General features: G+C 40.1%; 2 protein-coding genes across 4 annotated transcripts in view; one reads left to right on the top strand and one right to left on the bottom strand.

Annotated features, from left to right (window-relative positions):
- The window catches only part of Alk (ALK receptor tyrosine kinase), a 713,950-nt gene extending 702,420 nt beyond the window's left edge, over positions 1–11,530 (top strand). The window contains exon 29 of the mRNA XM_070025303.1: positions 8,751–11,530. Within this exon, the coding sequence (XP_069881404.1) occupies positions 8,751–9,449 (699 nt within the window). The 3' untranslated portion in view covers positions 9,450–11,530. The remainder of the gene's footprint in view (positions 1–8,750) is intronic.
- Positions 11,531–17,050: 5,520 nt separating this feature from the next.
- Clip4 (CAP-Gly domain containing linker protein family member 4) overlaps positions 17,051–24,077 on the bottom strand; it is a 79,090-nt gene continuing 72,063 nt past the window's right edge. For all 3 annotated transcript variants that reach the window (XM_070025302.1, XM_070025300.1, XM_070025301.1), the window contains exon 16: positions 17,051–19,583. In XM_070025302.1, coding sequence (XP_069881403.1) covers positions 19,262–19,583 — 322 coding nt within the window. In that variant the 3' untranslated portion in view covers positions 17,051–19,261. The remainder of the gene's footprint in view (positions 19,584–24,077) is intronic.

The following is a 24,077-nucleotide window of genomic DNA, read 5'->3' as shown; positions in this document are numbered from 1 at the left end:
GGACTTCTTTCAGAAAACGTTGAATGAGATTTAAAGTATTATATTGTTTTTGTTGTTGTTATAGGGAGGTTACAGTTATATAAGTCAGGTAATGAGTACATTTCTTTTTGGACAATGTCATTCCTTCCTTGACTCTCTCCCAGTTTTTCCCTCCCTTCCCCATCTACAAGTTGTTTAGTTCATTTTCAATCTAGTGTCTAGTACCACTGCTGCATTTGTTCACCCTTTGTATCTCCAGTTCTGTACCCCTCTTTACCCTCCCAAAAACAGATAAATGAACAGACAAGACTTGGAAAAGAAAACAAAAGCAACAAAGATGAAACCTCTTGTTTCTATTTCCTGGAGTTTATTTTGATAAAGATTATTTCATATGAGCAGAGGCACATAGGCATTACCCCTAAGAGTATCTTCTTTTGGTCTCATCGTGTGTGAAAGCCTAGAGTCCTATAGAATTGATCATGTCTTGGTATATTTTAGATCTACCTTCTGCATATGAGAGAAAATATACTCCCCTTTGTCTATCTGAGCTTGGCTTACCTCACTTAACATGATTTGTTCTAGATCCATCCATTTCCCTACAAATGGCATATTATTCTTTCTAATGCCTGTGAAAAAGTCCACTGTGTACAGGTACCACATTGTTTGGATTCACTCATTTATTGTAGGGCATTTGGGCTGGTTCCATAACTTGGCTGGTGTGAACAGCAATGCACATACCTGTGCAAGTGTTTATATAGTACCTGGGCTTGGGATGTTCTGGGTAGATGCCCAGGAATTGAATGGCTGGGTCATAAGAAAGATCTATGGTTAGTTTTTTGAGGAACCTGTCCAGAGTGTTTGTACTAGTTTACATTCCCACCAACATCCCTACATCTTCACCAATGTGTGTTTTGTTCGAATCCATCATGTTGGACAATCTAACTGGGGTGAGATGGAATCTCAGAGTTGTTTTCATTTGCATTTCCTTTATGGCCAGGGATGACAAGCATGACATAAGTGTTTCTTTGCCATTCTTACCTCTTCTGAGAAGTCTCTCTTTAACTCCTTTCCCAATTCAGTGATTGGTTTACTGGCTTTGGGAAAGGTTAGTTTCTTGAGCTCCTTTGTATATTTTGAATATTAGGCCTTTCTCTTCTGTATTGTGTTAAAGATTTCCTCCCAATCTCTTGGTTACTTTCTAGCTTAGTAACTACGTCTGTCCTTTGCTGTGAAGAAACTTTTTATTTTGATGTAGTCCACTAGTCAAGTCTCTCTCCTCCCTGCTGTGCCCTGAGGCTCTTTTCAAAAAGTTTTTGCCTATGCCTATGCCTCTTGTAGTAATTTCAATGTTCTAGGTCTGACATTGAGGTTTTTGATCCACTTTGAGTTTGATGTTAGCTCGTGGTGACAAACAGGGATCCACTTTTAGTTTTCTGCACATGGATGCTCAGTTTTCCTAACATCAGTGATTGAAGAGGCCATCTTTTTCCCACCATATATCAAATATCAAATATCTGGTAACTGTAGGTATATAGTTTTATTTATGAGTCTTCAAGTCTGTTCCGTTGATCCTCAGCTCTATTTTTTGTGTCAATACCAAGCTGTTTTTGTTATAGCTCTGTAATAGCACTTGAAATCTGGGATTGTGATAATAACACCAGCATTTTTTTTTTTTTTTGGCCTAGAATTGCTTTGGCTATTTGAGATCTTTGTTGTTCCATATAAATTTTTGGATAGTTTTCTCTGTCTTGGCAAAGAACTTCATTGGGATTTTGATGGAGATTGTATTAAATTTGTAAATCATTTTTGGCAGCATGGCCATTTTTACAATATTAATTCTATCTGTCCATGAACATGGAAGGTGCTTTCATTTCCTGATGTTGTCTTTGATTTCTTTCTTCAATTTTTTTATAGTTTTCACCGTAAATTTCTTTTACTTACTTGCTTAGATTTATTCCCTGATGTTTTTATTTCACTTTTGATACTGTCATAAATGGAATTGTTTTCCTGATTTCCCTCTCTGCTTGGTATACAGAAGGGCTACTGATTTTTTTAGGTTAATTTTCTATCTCGCTACTTTGCCAAAATTATCAGCTCTAGGAGCTTTGGGATGGAGTCTTTTGGGTCCTTTAGATGTGAGATCATGTAATTTGCAATGGGGATAGTTTTTTCCCTATGTGAATCTCTTTTATCCCTGTTTCTTGACTTCTCTGGCTAGGAATTCCACAACTGTATCAAAGATGAGTGGAGATCATGGTAATCCTTGCCCTGTTCCTGATTTTAGAGGAAGTGGTTTCAATTTTTCACCATTCTGTAGGATGTTGGCTATTAGTCTATCATATGTAACCTTTATTATTTTTGTTCCTTCTATTCCTAGCTTCTCCAGAGCTTCCAACATGAATGGAAGTTGGACTTTGATGAAGGCTTTTTGTGTTCTATTGAGATGAACATGTGGCTCTTGTGTTTGGCTCTGTTGATATGATATATTATACTTATTATTTTACATATGTTAAACCAGTCTTGTATCTCTGGAATAAACGCACTTGCTGAATTCTATTGGCTAGTATTTTATTGAAGAGCTTGTGTGTGTGTTCATCAGAGAGCTTACTCTACAGTTCTCTTTTTTCATTGAATCCCTACCTCGTTTTGGAATGAGTGTGGTACTGGCTTCATGAAATGAGTTTGGAACTAATTCTTGTGTTTCTATTTCATGGAAAAGTTTGAGGAGTACCAGTGTCAGTTCAGCTTTATAGGTCTTATAGAATTTAGCTGTGAATCTATCAGGACCTGGGCTTTTCCTTGTTGGAATACTCAATTTCAGTGCACATTATGGGCCTGTTTAAGTGGTTTCTAGCTTCTTGGTTCAGCTTAGGCAGTTTGTATGTGTCTAGAAATTTATCCATTTCTACTAAATTTTCCTTCTTATTTTATAGGTGTTGAAAGTAGTTCTTCATAATGCTTTGGATTTCTTGGATATTTGTTGTAAAATTTCTGTTGGAATCTCTAATTCCTTTGGAATCTCTAATCTCTTTTCTTCATCAATTTAGCTAGTGGTCTGTCAATTTTACTCATTTTTTTCAAAGATTTTCATTGATTTTTTATATATAGATTTTTAGTCTCTAGTTCGTTGATTTCTGCCCTAATCTTTACTATCTCTGCCTAGTAGTTTGGGGTTTTATTTGTTCCTGTTTTTCTAGTAGATTTAGTTTCATCAGAACCTTATTTACTTACACTGTTTCTGTTTTCTTTATGTGCACACTTAGAGCTATGAATTTTCCTCTCAACGCTGCTTTTACTGTATCCCAGAGGTTCCGGTATGATGTGTTTATATTTTCATTGAATTGCAAGAAGCTTCTGATTTCCTTATTTCTTCAGTGACCCAGCTATTTTTCAGTAGGATGGTGTTCAGATTCCATGTGTTTTAGTGTTTTCTACACTATTTTTTTGTTGTTGAGACCTAGTTTAATTCTATTGTGAGCAGATAGGATACAGGTAGTTACACTGATCCTTTTCTATTTGCTCAGGCTTGCTGTATATCCTAGGATATGGTCAATTTTGGAGAATGTTCCATGTGCTGCTGAGAAGAATTATATAGTTGTTGGGTAAAATACTCTGTAGATGTCTTTTAAGTCCATTTGGGTTATGGTTTCACTTAATTCAGAAGCTTCTTTGATGGTCTTTTGTTTGGTTGACTTGTCCTTTGGTGAGAGCGGGGTGTTAAAGTCTCCCGCCATTATAGTATAGGAGTTCTATCATGTTCTGTAAGTCTAAGAAGGTTTAATGTATTTAGGTTCTCCATTTGGTGCATAAATATTAACCACTGTGATTCCGTCTTCATGGATCATTCCCTTTACTAATATGTAATGACCAACCTTGTCTTTTCATATTGATTTTGATGAGAAGTCTATTTTATCAGATACTAGTATAGCTACTCCAGCCTTCTTGCAGGATGCATTGTATGAAAGATCTTTTTCTATCCTTTCATTAGGAATTTGTGAGATGAGTTTCACAGAGACAACAAATGGTTGAATTGTGTTTTTGATCCAATCTGTTGCTTCACATCTTTTGGTTAGGGAGTTGAGCCCATTGATATGTAATGTTACTATGGAGAATGTCATGTTTCCTGCCATTTTGTTGTTTTTCTGTATTTCCTTCCTCTTCTTGTGTTTTCTGGTCTTCTAATGATTTTTTATTCAATGCTGTGTTTCCTTGACTGTTTTCTTCAGACTGTTTACTTCTCTTAGTGCTGGTTTAGTATTCATGAAATCCTTTAGTTTTTGTTTCTCATGGAAAGTTTTAGTTTTCCTGTCAGTTGTGAATATTAGCTTTGCTGGGTATACTAGTTTGGGTTGGCAATTGTTATTCAGAGCTTGAATTATACTGCTCCTGGCTCTCCTTGCATTAAGAGTTTGTGTGGAGAAATCTGCAGTAATTCTAATCTTTCCAATGTAATAAAGTTCCCTCTGATTTTTCTGCATTTAAAATTAATTCCTTGTTTTTCAAGTCCCAAGTTTTCACTACAATGTGTCTAAAGGTATTTCTTCTTGGATCTTGTCTACTAGGAGTTCTGTATGCCTCTGTCAGGTGGATGAGATTCTCTTTATTGAGATTGGTAAAGTGTTTATTATTTTGTTAAATAGATTTTCGATGCCTTTAGTTTTTAATTCTTCTCCCTCATCCATCCCAATTAAGTGTAGATTTGCTCTTTTGACTGAATCTGTCAATTCTTTTTTTTTAATTTTCTTGTAAAGATGCTGTACAGAGAGGTTGCAGACATCAGTAAGGTAATGAGTACATTTCTTGTCGGGCACTGTTACCCCCTCCTTTTATGGTTCTCCCTCTGTCAATTCTTCAGTGTTCCTCTGGAATGTTCTGAGTGTTTTTTTCCCATGCCTTTGATTCATCCTCAACTCTGGAGATCTGTTTTCTACTTCACTTACTCTAATGCCTATGTTTCAACTATGCTTTGCAATAGGGACTAGACACTTTCATGTTTCCAAGCTCTGTTGATGTCAGTTCTCAGGGTTTTAATTTGTCTTTCATTTAGGTGTGTAATGTTTATATCTTCTTCTCTGTGCCTTCTTAGATGTCCTGCCTTTTCTTGGTCATTTCTTCCTTTCATTCTTCCATTTGTTTTTTGTTCTTCCCTTTTATTTCATCAGGAAATTCTCTCATCATTGTTTTAATGGTTCTTATATTCTCCCTCACTTCTTTACTTTGGCTAGAGTACTTCCCTGAATTGTTGGCTTGTGTAGGGTTCTCCTGATTGCTAATGAATTTTGTGATCTTTTTTCACTGCGATTTACACATCTGGGTTCAGGGTTTGAAGAGGTCGTTAAGGTTAGGTATTAGTGTCAGTGGCAATGGGCTATGCTTTTCTGGTTTTCTTGTGGGTACTGTGCAGTTTGTGTCCCCCAGAGAGGCATGTGCCGGCTTTTAGGTCCATCTGAGTGCTGTCTCTGGCCACACTGTATCTGAGGGTGTATTAAGCAGGGACACACAGAAGTCTTTCTGCCCAGTTAGGTATAAAGCATGGTGCTGTGGACTGTTGTTGGCATCGTGCACTAAGATGTTCAGGCAGGTTTCTGGGGCCAGCTGGGCATAGAACCCCTGGTGCTGTGGGTAAGGGCATCATGCAAGGTAAAGCCCAGCTGAGCTTTGGGGAGTCAACTAAACACATACCCCAGGTACTATGTGTGGGGACATCCCACTTACAGATGCCCAGGCTGGCTTTTGAAGCTATGTGGTCAGGATGCATCCTTGATACTGCAGGCATGAGCTTCTTACACGTAGGTGCATGGGCATTTGGGTCTGACTGGATGCACATTTCCCTACCCCAATTCTGTTGGAGGCCAGCAGCATTCTGCTTAGAGTATAAGGTCAGGCATGGGTAGGTGCTGACCCACAGTGCTGTGGGAAGCCAGCAGCATCCCCTTTGTGGATGCACCAATAGGCTGGGCTGTGTGCAGATCTGTAGATCACTGGTAGCATAATACATGGGGATGCACATGTGTGTTTTTAGACTCCACACACTGTGTCACCTGCTTGGCATGGGTTTGGGACCCCTGTGTCCTCTGGTAGTCCTAGGGCCCTGCAGAGACTATTCCTGGGGTTAGGCCCCACTATGAACAATACTGAGGTCCAAAGCCCCACCTTTTACTCAGCGCTGGTGGCTGAGTTTGGGGACAGAACTCTGATATTGGGGCTTTCTGATACATAGTTTCTGGTTCCAGGTAGCATTGGCTTGAGGCATGTCTTCCCATCAGGTATATGTGTCTGCTCAGGGTGGGACTCTGGTTTGGAGCACTGCTTTTCTGTCCCTTTCTGTATGGATTCCTTAAGGGGCCAGTTCTTGTCCTAATGGTGATGGGCTTGGCTGGAAGCCTTAGCTACACGTTCTGTCCCAGGCTGGCAGGATGTTAAATCCTTGGGCATGGTGTGAGCAGAGACTGGTATGGTCTCTGAGAAGGGGTCCAAGGCTTTGTCTTTTTCTCTGGGTTCACCTACACCCAATATGTGATGCAATTGGCCGAAGGCTGGTACGGGCTGAGATTGATGCCATTTCTGAGTACCAGAACCAAACTTGGTCCCTTGTCCTTCACTCTCCCCAGTGCCAATTACTGACACAGTGAAGGAGGTTAAACCTTCGCTTTCTACTCTCACTTCTGAGCTCAGAATTCTGTCTGTTGTTTATGTTCTCTGCCCAACCTTCCTATGTCCCAGTTTGCTTCTAAGCCCTGGGCTGAGTTTCCCCCTCCCCCCCCCTCCCCCCCCTTCTCACTGGCCACCTGCAGGTAATGAGTATGTGACTCAGTGTTTGGCTTTCCCATAGTCTCCTTCCTGGGGTTTCACAGCTTTAGTCTTGCCAGGTGGGATGCACCAAGAGGAGATCTGGGTTGAGCAAAGATCATGGTTGAACCCTGAGCTGCTCTGATTGGAGATCTGCACTGATCTAAGGGCTGTTCAGTGTGGTAGGCTTCCCAAAGTGCAGGTCTGCACGGCATGTAGTTCTATGGGGCTATTCACTGTGCAGGCCACTCCAAGCCGTGGTCCACACAGAGCTGCAGGCTGTGATGGGACCTGGCTACATGAACTAATTGGTTCTGTTGTTGTTGCTGTTGTTTTCTCTTCTGAGTTGCAAGGGGTTTGGGGGGGAGGTTGTTTGGTTCTGTTTTGTCGGTTGTGGGGCCTGAACTCTGGGCCTAGGCACTGTCCCTGAGCTCTTCAGTTCAAGGCTTGTGCTCTACCACTTGAACCACAGCACCACTTCCAGCTTTTTCTGCGTATGTAGTGCTGAGGAATCGAACCCAGGGCCTCATGCATGCAAGGCCAGCACTCTATGACTGAGCAACCTTCCCAGCCCATGAGTTTTAAGTTTTGATGTTTCTTGGCACAGATATTGTCCCATCTCTTGAGTCTACCATCTTGGCCATTTTCTAGGTTATTATATTGTAACCTGAATGGATTACACACACACACACACACACACACACACACACACACACACACACACACACACACACACACACACACATGCACGCACGCACGCACGCACGCACATACACTCCTCTCTCCCTACCTACCGTCTTTTGTTTTTCTCCGAAGAAGTAAGCTCCCTCTCAAAAGCAGATAATTTCACCTGCAGATTTTAAATAACTCACTATGGAATGTAATAAGAAATAGGAAGGGATCTAAAGCATTTTTAAAAAGGTTATAGGGTAGTTATTTTTCATTCTTAAACTCTTTTACTGATGAATACTGACTACTAAGTTCTTGTGAAACCCTGATTATAAGGTCTTTTCCTTATTTGAATAAAACATTGCTGAATTAAATTTGTATAAAACATTCATGAATTAAATTTCTCGTTTTCCTCCACAAATTTTCCCTAAACTTCTAGCAACAATTTCTGCTTGTCTGTTACAATCGAGTACTGCTAAGAAAAGGGACAAAAAGACATCTAGCACAATGTCGTGGTGAATGGTTTTGCCCAGGGCTTTCAGAACCTGGCAAAGGGCTCATCACATCTGAACCAAATTCCTCCTTCGTGGTGAGAGCTATGCATGTAATGATGAACTACATTGTAGGAAGAGCAAGAATAACTTGGCCAAATATGTTGGAAACTGGAGATGACTAGAGAGCCAGCATGGTATCTTCCCCCTCTCTCTTTCTCTCTCTCTTTTCTTCCCCTTAGCACACACAACTGAAATGGCACATACAAACTTCTCTAAGTGAAAAAGATTTTATTGAAAATAGACTGAAATACTTTTTTAATATATGGTTTAAAGAAAAATAGTCTGACCAGGTACCAGTGGCTCACACCTGTGATCCTAGCTATTCAGAAGGCTGAGATGTGAAGATCAAGATTCAAAGTCAGCCCTGGCAGGAAAATCCAGGAGACTTTTATCTCAAATTAACTGCCAGGAAGCCTGAATAGAGTTGTAGCTCAAGTGTCAGAGTACCAGTCAGAAGTGACAAAGTAAGGGGCAGTGCACAGACCCTGAGTTCAAGCCCGAGTACCAGCACACACAAAAAATTAAAGTGTAAAAATTGTGTTCTGCAGAGCTCCTGTGCCCCAGGCAATAAGGTGTGTACCCCCAACATCTGCCTGATACAGATCCCACATTCCATGCATTAATATATCCTCAATACATATTGAATGGTGGTCTGGTCTGTAATGTACATTTAGATAGGATTATCTTTAAGCTATCTTCAGGCCCAACCTTTTCTATGCTATGAGTCCAAGTTGTCACCAATCATGTCTGCTCCCATAGGACCCTGATGTCATCAACACTGCTCTGCCCATAGAATATGGCCCACTTCTGGAAGAGGAGGAGAAAGTGCCCATGAGGCCCAAAGACCCGGAGGGGATGCCTCCTCTCCTCGTGTCTCCCCAACAGGCAAAACAGGAGGAACGCGGTCCAGCTGCCCCAGCGCCTCTGTCCACCACATCCTCTGGCAAAGCTGTGAAGAAACCCACAGCTTCTGAGGTCTCTGTGCGAGTCCCCAGGGGGCTTCCCATGGAAGGGGGACACGTGAACATGGCATTCTCTCAGTCCAACCCACCATCGGAGCTGCACAAGGTCCAGGGATCCAGAAATAAGCCAACCAGCTTGTGGAATCCAACGTACGGCTCCTGGTTTACGGAGAAACCGGCCAAAAAGAACAATCCTCCAACAAAGAAGGAGCCACATGAGAAGAGGAGCCTGGGCCGTGAGGGAAGCTGTACTGTCCCAGCCAACGTGGCCACTGGCAGACTTCCAGGGGCCTCGCTGCTTCTGGAGCCGTCCGCGCTGACTGCCAGCATGAAGGAGGTACCTCTGTTCCGGCTGCGCCACTTCCCCTGTGGGAATGTCAACTATGGCTACCAACAGCAAGGCTTACCTTTAGAGGCCACCGCCGCCCCTGGAGCTAGTCAATATGAGGACACCATTCTGAAAAGCAAGAGCAACGTAAACCAGCCTGGGCCCTGAGCCGATGGGACACTCACTCCTTTTTTTCCCCTTCTCCCTTGGGGAGAGAGAGATAATGTCTCCACCATAAGCCACAGACTGAATGTCACTTTCATTTTGTGCCAACCTGTTTTAAAGTGCCACATTAAAAAAAAAAGTTGTATTTTCACAATGCTTTAAAAAAAAAAAAAAAGGTTTTGAGCATGGGTTCATCTTACTCTTTCAAAAGAAGAAAAAAATCCCATAAAGACGAGTGATTTCAAAAAACAAAACTCCAAGGCCCAGATGGGTTGCATAAGGTTTTTATGCATGGTTGTTGTGTAACCGCTTTCCGCTTCTCTTCTGTTTTGTGTGTGCTCTGCTTCAGTGTAGTCAGAAGTAGCTGCTGTACTCTCACAGTTGGAGGCACAGATGTTGCCCTTACCTTGTTGATGTGGACATGAATCATTCTGAGGGGTGAGGGGACAGAAATAAAGCAATCAATTGCAATGATTCAGCATGGAGAAAGACCTTCTTTACTCAGAAGAGAAAAATCATAGACAACTTACTGAGCCATCACTTTAAATGGTGGTTAGATGCTTTAATTGTTCTGACTCATCACCAGTTGTAAAAAAAAAAAAAAACAGTTGTAAGTAGTTCCATAATACAGAGAAAAGGTGTATATACTCATCTAAATCAAATACATACATCCTAAGTGCTTTGATAACGATAAGACACCAGTAGAGGTTCAGAGATGGCAGACACTCTATTGATGGATATACCTCATGCCTTAAGAAAAAATCATTCTGATGAAAAATTTTTTAAAAATGAGTGTGAGGTTTCCCACTGGATTGAAAATTCAAGATTTAAACTGCTTACTTTCAAACCTTCCACAGTTCAAATCTGATCCGTGAAAAGCAGAAGTTGTCAGCAGCAGTGACACATCGAAGTATAGAAACATATCCACTTGTAAACACGTGTTCACACAGCTGAGGCCCAAACTTTCTAACCGCTGAGCCCACCAAACTGGAGCCCCTCCTTCTGATGGGCTGGGCCATTGGAGGAACTGGCCCTCCAATGGTTCTAGAAAACTTCAAATGAGGTACCCTTCCTTTTTGTTCCCCTGAGTTCTTTCCCCCTTAAGGCTATGTTGAAGTACTCAGGATTTGTATAGCTATCGAATGCAGATGAGAACAATTTTCCCTCGAGGTGACAATGAGGAATGGAATAGTGAAGAATGGTGGAGAAGCGAGAACAACACTGACAATGATCATAGTCATTCGCAAACTGATTTCCACAGACGAAATTTCGATGAAACAGAATTGGAAACCCATTAAATTTTATACCTATGTAACAATGCTTTTATCTTTTAAGTTTTCCCTTCATTTATTCTTTGTTGCCCCTCCCCTTCTTCCTCCTCTACTCTCCTGTCTAGTTTGTCCCTGGTATCTGGTTATGCTAAAGCATCAATTTAGGAGGAAAGCAGTTAGCTGCTTTTGTTCCTTGCTAAGTACCCACCATTCCCAAGCAAAATGACTGCGTGGCTGTGTGGATGTGCACATGCACCTTTCATCTTCTTATCTTCTCCCTTTTATCTACATCAACGGTGTTGCTTTGGGCGTTAGGAGAGCCATTGCACTCTACCAACACCAGACAAGGCAATTCCTGGTTCTGATACTCCTGGGACTGCTCTTCCTTAACTGCCAAAAATAGGTTTATCAGCTGTGCATGAAGCTGAACTATCAATGAACCCATAACCGTATCAGCCATGTTTTGGTTCACACTGAACTTAGTTCAAGTTTTGATGTAAAAGAAACCACACCATCACATAAGTAGTGTTCCGGTTCACAGACCACTAGAAGCTTACTTGGAGCCCCGCTCCTGAAGGATGATAGTGTCAGGCGCTGAAACAATTCCATTTTATACTGGTAACAGTAGTAACCAATTTAGCAGGCAGCATGCCAGATGTTGAATAGCCAAGTCCATGTTATTAATGGGAGAGGAATCTTAACCACTTTCCACTCTAAACACTACAAATTCAGGTTGTGCCTTACTACCACTAAGATTGATTTGTTGCTTTTCGCTAATTGTCTTTATTGGTTCCATGTTCATGTAAATGGTAGTCAAACTCAAAAGCCTGTGTACATGAATAAGTAAATAAACAACTCCACACTGAGCTATGATGGCCACAAGATGTTTCATTGAAGTCGGTGTAACCTCAAGACAGCAGCTTGGCATTCATCTGGACTACTGTCCACTGAGCATATGTTCCATATGGCTATGACAACTTAACACAGGTGCTCTGGACTCTCAGAAATTCATCAACTATGATAGCAAGGTGGACAGGCACAAATAACGCTTGCACGAGCCATGCTAATTAAGCCATAAGCTAATATAATTATTTCTATCCTGTTACTTATAAAGGAACCACCAACAGGTCACACCAATTCTTCTGGGAAGCTTGGGAATTTAGGAGAAATAAAGAGTTTGGTAAAAGTTGACACCTCAAAATGGTAGCCAAAATAGCAGGAATATATATATCTTTTTGAAAGAGTTATCTTGTACTTCATAGTTGAAAGATTAGATTCTCTTCCACAAGTAGCATCTTGAGTCCTCTGAGTCGTCTGATTGGATGGTACTTCCATACCCAAGAGAAAGACAGTAAGTTCCCTTCCTCGCCACCCTTGAAAGATAGCATACACTGTAGAAAGGCGCAGTACCGCTCTCTACCCCTCAAATGCGAGTTGTGCACCAGTGCCTGTAAATGCCTGCCCTCCCACACAGCAGAAAAAGGGAAAGATTCTACCACTCTTAGAACTACATTTTAAGTGTCAAAAATAAGCATGGTAATATGTGCATAATTCTCTTAAAAACTCAGCATCTCCATGGAATACTTGACAAACCCTAAGGTTGTAAAATACGATGTAACTGCAGATTACACTTTATCCTTTAAAATGTGGGGCTTTTGTACCCAAATGCATAAGGTGCACCTCTAGGAAATTCTAATGACGAGGCTATTTTAACAGATTGTTTTTCTCCAGGAATATAGCAGTATTCAAATCCCTTTGAGCTGCAAAGACCTGAAACAAGATGCATATGAATTCAGACTACTCCAAATAATAGACTTCCTATGACAAGATTCATAAAATTGTATGAAGTGTGTTGTCAATCTGTCTTTAGCTAATGATTTTCTAAATGAGTCCCTAAAGAACCCACACATTTGACTGCTAATTTCACAGCAGCAGATGGTCCCTGGTGTTGTGTTAACACACAATACCACACCAGCACTCCTGAATTCCTGAACATCATGTCCTGAAATAAAAAAGAGACCACTGGGAACAGAGACACATTATTATGATCCTGAGAAGGTATATTTAATTTTTAGCACCTTCTTCAAGTCCAAAACTATTTAGCTCCAATTAAGAAAGTTTGAAACATTTGAAAAGTTTGATAGGAATAGACTATTACATACAATTACTTGGGAAAGGCCAGTTCCATGAACTCTAGCAGTATTGTCTGTTCTATATAACATGTTAAACAAGTATGCTACCTTCACATGTGCTGTGGGTATTTGCCAGTCAAACCTAGTAGTGCCTTCCCACACCCACTTCCTACAGCCCTGCACTCTCTCCATCAGTCTGTGAAAGCCTTCTGCCTCCCTGTAGGCAACCGTTTACAATTATCTTTCCACTGCTAAACACTCCTTGGCTAAGTTCACTTCAGCTGGTGTTCGTTAAAAGATGGTCTTGCTGAACTAACACTAAGCATTAGCACTTAGGATATCAACTCTCCCTACCATATTTGAATTGAAAGAGATGTTCTTTGCCAAATATAGATGAATATTGCTTTCATAAAATTCCAGATGATAATGTCTTCTGGGATGGTTTAGTGCTCACAACTACTTGAGAAATAGTAAACAGATGAACAAGCAGGACTTAAGAGATTCGTGACTAGACTATGATCACTTCACAAGGTAAGTCAGGCAAGTTACTGATCATTTTCTCGTTAAAAAAATTAAAAACTTGATCTCAAAGGTCTCTCTCAATTGTAAAATGTGTAATTCCAGAAAGCTTCACCTTTGTCAGGTAAACAATACTCAGCCCTTAATCAGCAGAGTAATGTAAGGCAGCAAAGACAGAAAGAGCTAAAGGCTGGTACCAGATGCATAGATTCTGGCATTCCTCAACAAGTGTGGCCAAATGCCTTCATGTTGGGAAACCTGTTGAAGAGTCTTCTCTCCCAAATATCCCAGGATTAGAGAGAATCTCTGCAAGTTCACAGAGATAGTCACTGCCATTGGATGACAGTCAAAAATTTTAAAAATCAGTCCCAAATAACACAGCTTGACAACAATACATCTGGAAATTAGGGAATCGGAAAGAATAACCATTTCAAACGGCTCACCAAGATGTGATTGTAAGAACCATGGCAAACTTCCTAAATCATGAAATAACTGGTGTTTAAATATTTCCATCTTTGTTTGCATTATTCTCAAGGTAATATTTACACAATATTTCAAAGTTCTCAAAAGAAATGCCTTTAAAGACAGAAGAAACTGGTTATCCTCATGTATGCACTTATAAGCAGTGGTGATAGGGAAGAAACTAAAACAGAAGTGACACCAGCTTTTCCTTTGTCACACATCAAGCCATATGGAGTGTGGCTACAGAATCTCAGGCTATGTATTTTCTAATGTTGTTCCTTTCACAGAATAGAAAAAAAAACTTGGAAACAGAATATTTTAAATGATATGCAGCGTATATTTCTATTCTTACTAGAAACCATTTTTATTGGAATTTTTTTAAAGGTGAATAGACGCTTTCACATTTCTCTTCTGCTTTAAATAATGCTCTGCATTGTCTACAAGGTAAAATCTACTTCCCTGCCATCAATAAAGACTTGTAAGCTCTTAAAATCCATTTGGGGACATTTTTTCCCCAAAGATATTAGTGACACCCATACTTCATAACACGAACCATCAGGACAGCTAAAGTCATTAATACTGTTAACTGAGCTTCTGATGATCTCAGAAATCAAATGACAAGGAGGAGGAGGAGGAGGAAGAGAGAATAGAAAGGCTTGAAGCTATACATGAAATTTTAACATGGTTCAGTTCCATGTCAGTCTGATTTGATTTGTTATGTGAAAAATAATTAGTTCATCAATGAGGTCGTTCTACTTTGAGGAAAGCTGTGAAGAACCTTATTAGGGTAGATCTGAAAGAATTTAACCTTGACATGGGTCAAGGACAACATAGCATAGCTGTCACACTTCAGAAATGCCTACAATTCAAATTCAACACAGAGCAAATAGGTAGAATTCTGGATTTTTTAGCCAGTTGAAACAACCCTGACCAACAGCCAACTCCAACACCAAATTCTTCTTGACAAAGAAATCTATAGAGGTAAATGTGAACGCAATTATCTATATAGCAACAGTCTCATGTGTCTAGGTTCATTTAGGATTGTAGAGCTGAACCAACACCTGATTTATGAGCATTTTCTAAAAGGCACTGGTGGTCATTAAGAACAGGTTACATATCAGGCTAAGAGCTTCAATAAAAAACACTTTTAAAATCTTAGCCAAGCACAGGTGGCTCATGCCTGTAATCCTAGTTACTCAGGAGGCTGAGATCTGAGGATCCCAGTTCAAAGCCAGCACAGGCAGGAAAGTCAGTGAGACATTTATCGCCAGTAAACTACTCAGAAAAAGCCAGAAGTGGCACTGTGGCTTAAGTGGTAGAGAGCTTGCCTTGAACACAGAGGTTCAGAGACAGAGACCAGGCCCTGAGTTCAAGCTCCCGGACCAGCTAAAAAAAAAAAAAAAACCTTTACATAACTCAAAGCTTCTTACACCTCCTCAACATAGACTTATATTCATCAAATTCACCATATATACTTTATGTCAAAGGAGCATCTGCAACAATAGTGGTGGAAATAAAATCTGTGCGTGTGCGCGTGTGTGCACACGTGTGTGCATGTGCCCATGTACATGTTCTGGGGTTGAACCCAGGGCTCGCTCACTCAGTTGGATTTTTCCACTCAAAGCTTGCACTGTTCCACACTTCCACTTCCCGTTTGTCTGGTGGTTAATCGGAGGTAAGAATCTCACAGACTTTCCTGCCTGGGCTGCCTTGGAATATTGATCCTGATGTACCTAGGATTACAGCCATGAGCCACTGGTGCCTAGCTCAAAATCATGTTTGCCTATGGGAAGGCATCATATTTCACTATTACAAAATCTCAGTAAGTCACACAAATTGTACTTGGTCAGTCTATTCACAAGCTTCTTAGGAATGTTGTTTATTAAGGAGCTTATGCAACACTGCTAAAAAAAATCTATGTACCTAGGGATGTCAATATATAATTACTAAAAATAGGTGTGGGACTGTGAGTTTTATATTAACTACTGTACCTGTTTTACAAATAAGTTCAGAGAAACAAAGGACATGAAGATTAATAAATTCTTTTGGCTTGCAATGTGGTAATACATACATGTCTCTGAGTCTATAATTTAGAGAAGAAACATTCAATGACTGGTTAAAATGACTAGATCTGCTTAGCAACCAAGAATGAGTCTTAACATTGGCCAATATGATTTAAATAATATTAATGCACATTCTAATAGGTAGTCCCAAAATGAACATATTAAGTACTGGAGACGAATGCTGTGAGCACTTGGGTACAATCCAGTTCACTCTCTCTGTATGACACCACATATATTTCCATGTTCTGGGAATTATCACCATATCAAAACAGAAATTCAGGGTCAGTCCCAGTAAAACAGAAGGAAGTCACTTCAGGAGCTACATCTTCTGCCTCTTCCCTCCTCTAGTTGCTCAGCCTCATTTTATCTTTTGCCTGTTGTTCTTGGAGGTAAAGCTGAGACTCTGGATTCAAACCTTTCTAGACCTCTTTCCTCCCTTGACTGATACAATATTCCTGTCCCACGCTAGCCTCTCAAGGTCACCTATCTGGTGCTAGCTAAGTACTGTCAATGTTTTAAATTGTCAATGCCTCTGTTCCACAAACGTCTGCTCAGCATCTACCAGAGGCCAACGTATGATTTGCAGTAGTGGAATATAGTGATGAGCATAACTGTGGTAGATTCCCAGCCCTTGATCGATGCAGAGAAATAATAAGCAAAAACTTGCACACCACCAAGGGTGGCAAGCCCTAAGGGGAACATAAAACATGAAGGGTATAAGGAGCTTCTGGAAGGAGGGTGCATACCAAGACATCATTCTCACCTGCCCATACCCAGCCATCACTTAAAATTACCCACCTCTGATTGCCCTGAAATATACAAACAAAGCTTCTTAACAGTAGACGATTCTGTTTTATCTAAATTCAATGTGTCATGTTTCAGTCTGTATAAAATGTCCAACCTGTATGAAATAGGTAATCAATCTTACAGAACTGTAGAAACTCGTCATTAAATGACTCTGCCCATCAGAATGTAACAGGAGTGTGGCTAAAAGGCACTGTTTTACTCATTGAATAAAATGCATGGTACTTTTTAAAGATCCTTTATAGGATGAAATAAATCTAAGCATTTCTATGAAATAGGGAAGCTCAGAGCACATGGTCCCTGACTCCTGGAAAAAAGAGAGAGCTGCAGACAGGGTAAATGACACACTGCTATGCAAAACCAGACAGCTTCCCTTTTATTAATGCTCAAGAAGTGAACTTTCAGTGGCATTTAATTTCATTTCAGTGGCGAAATACAAATGAAAACACTGATTTGTATGGATAGTTTATGTAAACATACACATGACATGGATTTAATCATCCTAATCTAAATATGAAGAGAACAATTGTGGGTTTTTTTTTTTAACCTCCAAAATCCACTCAGCATTGGCATGACTTTCTAACTTACACTGTTTTATATTTAATGGGAAGAATTATGGTCACTCAAGTTCATTCTACTCATGGATTTCATATTAAGGTATAAATAGTTTTTAAAGAAATAATCTATATAATAAAATAAGTTTACTTTGAATCATAGCACAGTCATTTTCTTCATTCAATAAAAATATTCCTTGGTTATAAAGCAGCCTTATTTTGCAAGTGCATTTCAGGAAAATAAGTCTAACAGTATTTGAAATACCACACTCAAAAAAAAAGGCAACCAAGTGACAGAATTTTGATTTAAAACCATATATTGCAAAATAGTTCAGCCTGTTATATTTCTAAGCACAAAGCAAGCTCCATTCTGAAGGATACTTTTAATCTTATAAAGCAAACTGTTCCAATATTTCAGTAGTAGATTTAGGTCTAAATATTTACAATAAAAGATAAATCTTTACACATATAGGACAGAAGTTTCAATATACATCAACAAGACAAGGTTACATCACTGTTATGAAGCATAGTTTGTTAACATGTGCTCAGGAAGAGAAATGAAAACACAACAATATTCAGCAGTTTTATAACCGCCAAACTCTCCCAACACTAGAAACAGAAAACAGTGACCACAGCAAACACACCAGAATGAAAAGTTCAAAAAACATGAACATTTACACAAATAACCAAATACAAAATGCCCCTTATATCTCCAAAAGGTGAAAGTGCATCTTATATTTATCTATTTTATTTATTTTTATTTTTTTGGTGACACTAAGGTTTGAACCCAGGGCCCTGCACTTGCTAGGCAGGTGCTCTACCACTTGAGTCCATGCCCTAACCCTTTTTGTTTTCAATATTTTTCAGAAAAGGGTCTTGCATTAATGCCAAGGATAGCCTGGCACACCATTCTCTGATGTATTCTTCCTACACTGCTGAGATGCCAAGTATGATATCAAACCAAGCTTTTTATTGGTTGAGATGGTGTCTGGTCGACTTTTTGCCCAAGCTGGCCTCGAACCACTATCTTCTCAATCTCAACCTCCCACACAGCTGGGATCCCAGGCATGAGCACTGTACCAGTAGCATCATGTTTTAAAAAGTGCTATGTGTTTGTGTTATATCAATCCAATGAAAAAATAAAGTATGTGCAAAAATTTATAAATCTTAATATTGGTGGTTTGTAGTTCATACACATGAAACGGTTGACCAACAAGAATAAAAATATCACGCTACACAGAGGAACAGAGTTCTGAGCTACAAGTTAGGAAAACATCCCCCACTCAGTCTTAGTTCTGTTAACCAACTAGTTAGCTGACTATTTGGCAATTAGGTGAGAAGTAGAGCCAGACAGTTCATTCACCACTCAAAGTCTAACACAGCTTTCCATGAGCCTTTCCTCAAAGCACAAGTGACAACCACAAAATAGAAAAACAAAACAAAAACAGGCACCAAGTTACCATTCCCTTAAAACACATTACAAACAATGCACAGACAGAAAGAAAAAGTCCAAAAACACTTGACAGGAAGAGGGCATGCAGACATCTTTTCACAATTACAGCACTGGGGAGACTCCAACATCATGTGCATGAAAAACACAGGAGGAAAATCACCTAGCGGCATGTTTTTCTGTTTTTTTTTTTGGGGGGGGGGGGAAGTTCCAGGATTTTCCTGGGACATCAAGCTTTTAAAGCTTTTTAAAAGTGCTTTTTTTTTTAGTTTTAAAATTGCATTTAAAAGAACCATGATTTTTCAAAGTTCCTATTTGTGACCTACAGACTCTTTCTTAATTACAATAATGGTTTTTAGGAAGGTAATTATACCTTTTTTAAATAATGGCTAGTTGAACTAGATAAAGCAGCCATTAGCCATAGACTGTATTTTATACTATACATATGTATGCATGTGCATGTGTGTGCATATGTATGTATGTGCATGTGTGTGTGCATATATATGTGTATGTGTGTGTACACACACACACACTGTCATCAAACACTCTAGAACTCTAGGTCAGCAGTTCTCATCCACCAGCTTTGACCCATTAATCCCTCGGTAGGTCACCCTGCTGGGCCTCACGAGGACTCCGTGGTTTGGTTTGCAAGTGAAGTAGCGTTTGTCACCCACGGCGCCATCGTTTTTCCCTTTGGCGCTCCGGAGCTCCAGTCCCAGCCAGATGCCTGCAGCGAAGTCGGTGGGGCCCAGGTACCTAACAGTGGCCATCTCGTTGGAGCTGGTGAGCAGGACCTGCGCGCCCTCCTGCAGCTTCACGCCGCCCTCCAGCCCACCGGACGCGGTGGCGCTGCTCCAGCTGCGCCGCAGGGCAGTCCGCGACCTGCCCGGGGAGGGGTGGGGGTGGGGGGGAAGAGGCGGAGAGGGAAGGGGGGGGGAGAGCAAGAACAGGTCCTTAGACACAAAATCCACCTCCCTGTCCACAGCCAGAGGCGGAACTCGTTATCCTAAGACACCAAATGCTTTATGATCCCAACTTGTTTTTAGTAAATTCTAAATGGCACTCTTAGAATAACATTTTTTTTTCTCTTTTGTCTGTTTTAATCCCGCCCTGACCTGGATTTTAAGATTTCATGTGTATGTACGCTGCTTGATACACACACACGCGTGCTTTCATTGAAAAAGCAACTGGGAATAGCAAACATAGGTGACTACTATCAATATTATAAAATAAAGCAAGAGGAAATGAAACTAGCCTTTTTACTATGGGAAATAAAAATTACCTTTTGTTTAATGCAAAAGTAATTCTTTATATGAAAACAAATGGTTAAAAAAAAGTTAAATCTACAACTTTGGGGAATAAGTGCAATGGGGAAACACAGACAGCCCCGGGTATAGATCTCCCATGCCAGCTGCCCACCCCCTCCCACTAACACCAAATGGGTCTGAGGACCCTGAACTGCCCTGCAATTCATTTCGTTTCCCTACAATATAATATTTACTTGGTGTTCCACAGATCCCTTCTAAATACTCACCGCCTACCTGACCCTGTAACACCCAGGACTCGCCGGTGAATTCGTCCCAAGTCGAAGCCACAACCTCCCCACAGCGCCCTGGACTGTAAACTGGAAGTAGCCATCCTGATAGTCACCCACAGTGCCCTCTGACCTGAGACCCTCCAGAGAGCTTACCTAGAAACACTGATGCTACCTGGAGTCTTCCACCCAGGTCCCAAGGTAGCTCTCCTCCCAAAAAACAAAACAGAAACAGAAAGAAGCCCTTCACTCCTTCCCCACCACAGACACTAGCACCTGTTGTTCAAACTGCAGAGACCTGACTGAGAACAGAACCTGGGGTCACACTTAAGTTCTATTACATTTTCTATATTTTTAGATATGCCATCACAATACAGAACACCTCATTTGTTCCTGTCTTTCTGTCATCCACCTTGAATGAAATCAAGAAGGCTTTAACCTCATGGCTAGGAATCTAAGGCTCAGAGATTTACTCTAAGCCATGCTTGCTAATAACAGATAAAATTCTAATGAGAAAATACTTCAACAATCATTACTATAGCCCAGCGCTGATGCTCACATCTGTAATCCTCGCTACTCAGTAGGTTGAGATCTGAGGATCATGGGTGGAAGCCAAGCTTGAGCAGAGACTGTGAGACTCTTATTTCCAATTAACCACCAAAAAAATTTTTAAAAGCCAGATGTGGAGCTGTTGCTCGAGTTAAAGGAGAAAAAAAAAAAAAAAAACAGCTCAGGGAGAAAGCTTGGGCCCTAAGTTCAAGACCCAGAACTGACACACACAAAAAATCATTATTATACCATGCACAAAACAATAAATTTAACATAGAAATATACAGTATCTGTAAAAAAAAAAAAAAAGCAGAAATATTTACTAAGTACACAAAAGAAAAATGTTCCTATTCTTAGATAACATCAATTTGTTGGTTTTTCTAAATTCACACCAAATGGACAATTTTTTGCAATCTCACAAAATTACCATAATTTTGCATGATGAATGACTAAGCTATCTCTTCCTGAGCACTTACTATGTTCATAATGCTTGATTCACATGCATTACCTCATTCTGCCTCATTCAAAGAGTAGAGGAGGTCTTATGACCTCCTTCAGAAGAATTACCACAAGCTCAGAAAAGCTAAGCTGTTGGCCTCAGATCCAAGAGGTCCAAATGTAGCAAGGAGCCTCTTGTCACAACCATAACAGGTACTAGTATGTTGAGTGATAATGTCAAAGCAAGACTGAAGGTACCATCGTGTTAAATTATAAAGTTACAGATATTAAGACAATGTGCTCATGAACAAGAATACGATTTATATTGCCCAGGAAAGGTAATTTAGAAAAATAGAAAACACACATAATTACTTGATGTATGATAAAAAGTAAAACTTCAAAGCCATGAGAAAGAAGTTAGCACTGAACTATGGATGCTATAAAAATTAATTGAGATAAATGTAATTCTTACACTCATATGCCAAAATCCAAGAAATTAATGCTATTTGTTAATTTTCTAGATTCACACAGATGGATTTTTTGCAATCTCATAAAATTACCAAATAATGTTGGTATATAAATTTAAAAAAAAAAAACAACCTTGGTCTGGGAAGGTAGCTCAGTGGTAGAGCTCTTGCCTTGCATACCTGAGGCCCTGGGTTCAATTCCTCAGCACCACATAAGCAAAAAGGAAAAAAAAAGAAAGGAAGTGGAGTTGTGGCTCAAGTGGTAGAGTGCTAGCCTTGAGCTGAAGAGCTGAGGGACAGCGCCCAGGCCCAGAGTTCAGGCCCCACGACCAGACCCAATAAATAAATAAATAAATAAAAATCTTGAAGAAAATAAACCTGCATATTTGTCCTATATCAATCATACAAACACAAGGTAACAAGAGGAAGAGATTCATGTTTTAAAGTCTGGAATCCTTCAGTGGACAAATGGATAAAGAAAATGTGGTATATATACACAATGGAATTCTGCTCATCCATCAGAAAGAATGATGACACCATTCATAAGGAAATGGAAAGACTTGGAAAAAACTATATTAAGTGAAATAAGCCAGACCCAAAGAAACATAGGTTACATAGTTTTCCTCGTTTGTGGTAACTAGAATGTGCCTACAAGTCAACACACTGGATGGTAAAAGAAAAAAATACACTAGGGCATGATAAATTACACAGGTCTCTAAACATTCACACAGTGAGACCAAAGGAGGTTATTCATAGGAACAGATCACAAAGGCTCAATAGCTATATGCATATGATTTTGTGCATATTTTTAAATGAACTCTAAGAAATGGAAACTGGAGGGTTTTATTGTTGTTGCTGCTGTTTTTTGTTCTTTGCTTTTGCCTTATTAGCTTATTTGTCTTTGGGATGGTAGGGGGGCAGCACAGAAAAAGTAGGACAAAGAATGAACAAATACAACAGTGGCACTCACTAGATACTATGTGGAAAATGAACCTTACAACTTGTGGGTGGGAACTAGAGGGAAAAATAAAAGGAGAAAGGGAGGGAAGTGGTAATATGGTTCAAAAAGAAACGTACTCAGGGCTGGGAAGGTGGCTCAGTGGTAGAGTGCTTGCCTTGCATGCCTGAGGCCCTGGGTTCGATTCCTCAGCACCATATAAGCAAAAAGAAAAAAGCCGGAAGTGGCACTGTGGCTCAAGTGGTAGAGCGTTAGCCTTGAGCTGAAGAGCTGAGGGACAGCGCCCAGGCCCAGAGTTCAGGCCTCACAACTGGACCAAAAAAAAAAAAAAAAGAAACATACTCATTACCTGATTTATGTAACCCCTCTGTACATCACCTCTCTAATAACAATAAGGTATATTTTTTATAAAAAGGTCTGACATTTATTTTTATTTAAATTATTTTTTCACTTATAATGATTAAAATGTTTTCATATCACAGAGTAGTATTAAAAAATAGTGCAAAAGTTGTTGAGGAAAAGTACTACTAAAGATTATAAGAGGGCTGGGAAGGTGGCTCAGTGGTAGAGTGCTTGCCTTGCATGCCTGAGGCCCTGGGTTCGATTCCTCAGCACCACATAAGCAAAAAGAAAAAAGCCAGAAGTAGCGCTGTGGCTCAAGTGGTAGAGCGCTAGCCTTGAGCTGAAGAGCTAAGGGACAGTGCCTAGCCCAGAGTTCAGGCCCCACGACCGGACCCAAAAAAAAAAAAAAAAAAGATTATAAGAAGCCAGGCACTGGTGGCTCATGCCTGTAATCCTAGCTACTCAGGAGGCTGAGATCTGAGGATCGCAGTTCAAAGCCAGCCCAGGCAAGAAAGTCCATGAGACTCTTATCTCCAATAAACTACCAGAAAACTGGAAGTGGCGCTGTGGCTCAAGTGGTAGAGTGCTGGCTTTGAGCTGAAGAGCTGAGGGACAGTGCCCAGGAGAGTTCAAGCCCCACAACCAACAACAACAAAACAAAAAGATTATGAGATTATGTTCATGATATATTAAGTGAAAAAGCATTCTTAAGGGCATACAGAATATGATTCATCTAGCTCAGATAGAAAATTCACACATATCTGTTAGGGGAAAAACATGAAAAAAGTATAAAGCAGAATGTTATTAGCAATCATCTCATCCAGGAGACAAAGTTCTAGGTGACCTTCATCACATTCAGTTATCATTTAATTTTTCAAATATTGTACCATCAACTTTCATAAACCAGAAAAAGTTTATAGAAAGAGAAACCAGTAGGTGAATTCAATATCTAAATCAAAAAAATAATGGTATAGGTAAACTACACAATGTGTTAAATGATCATGATTTTAATTGAAGTATTTTAAAGCTCAAAAGCCCAGCGAATTGTGCAGCTTAGAGTCAGAGTATATTTGAGAACTCTGTTTAAT

Source organism: Dipodomys merriami, unplaced genomic scaffold (assembly GCF_024711535.1).
Source record: "Dipodomys merriami isolate MVZ:Mamm:240054 unplaced genomic scaffold, mDipMer1.0.p SCAF_17, whole genome shotgun sequence".
NCBI classification, from domain to species: Eukaryota; Metazoa; Chordata; class Mammalia; order Rodentia; family Heteromyidae; genus Dipodomys; species Dipodomys merriami.
This window is presented reverse-complemented; position numbering and strand designations above follow the sequence as displayed.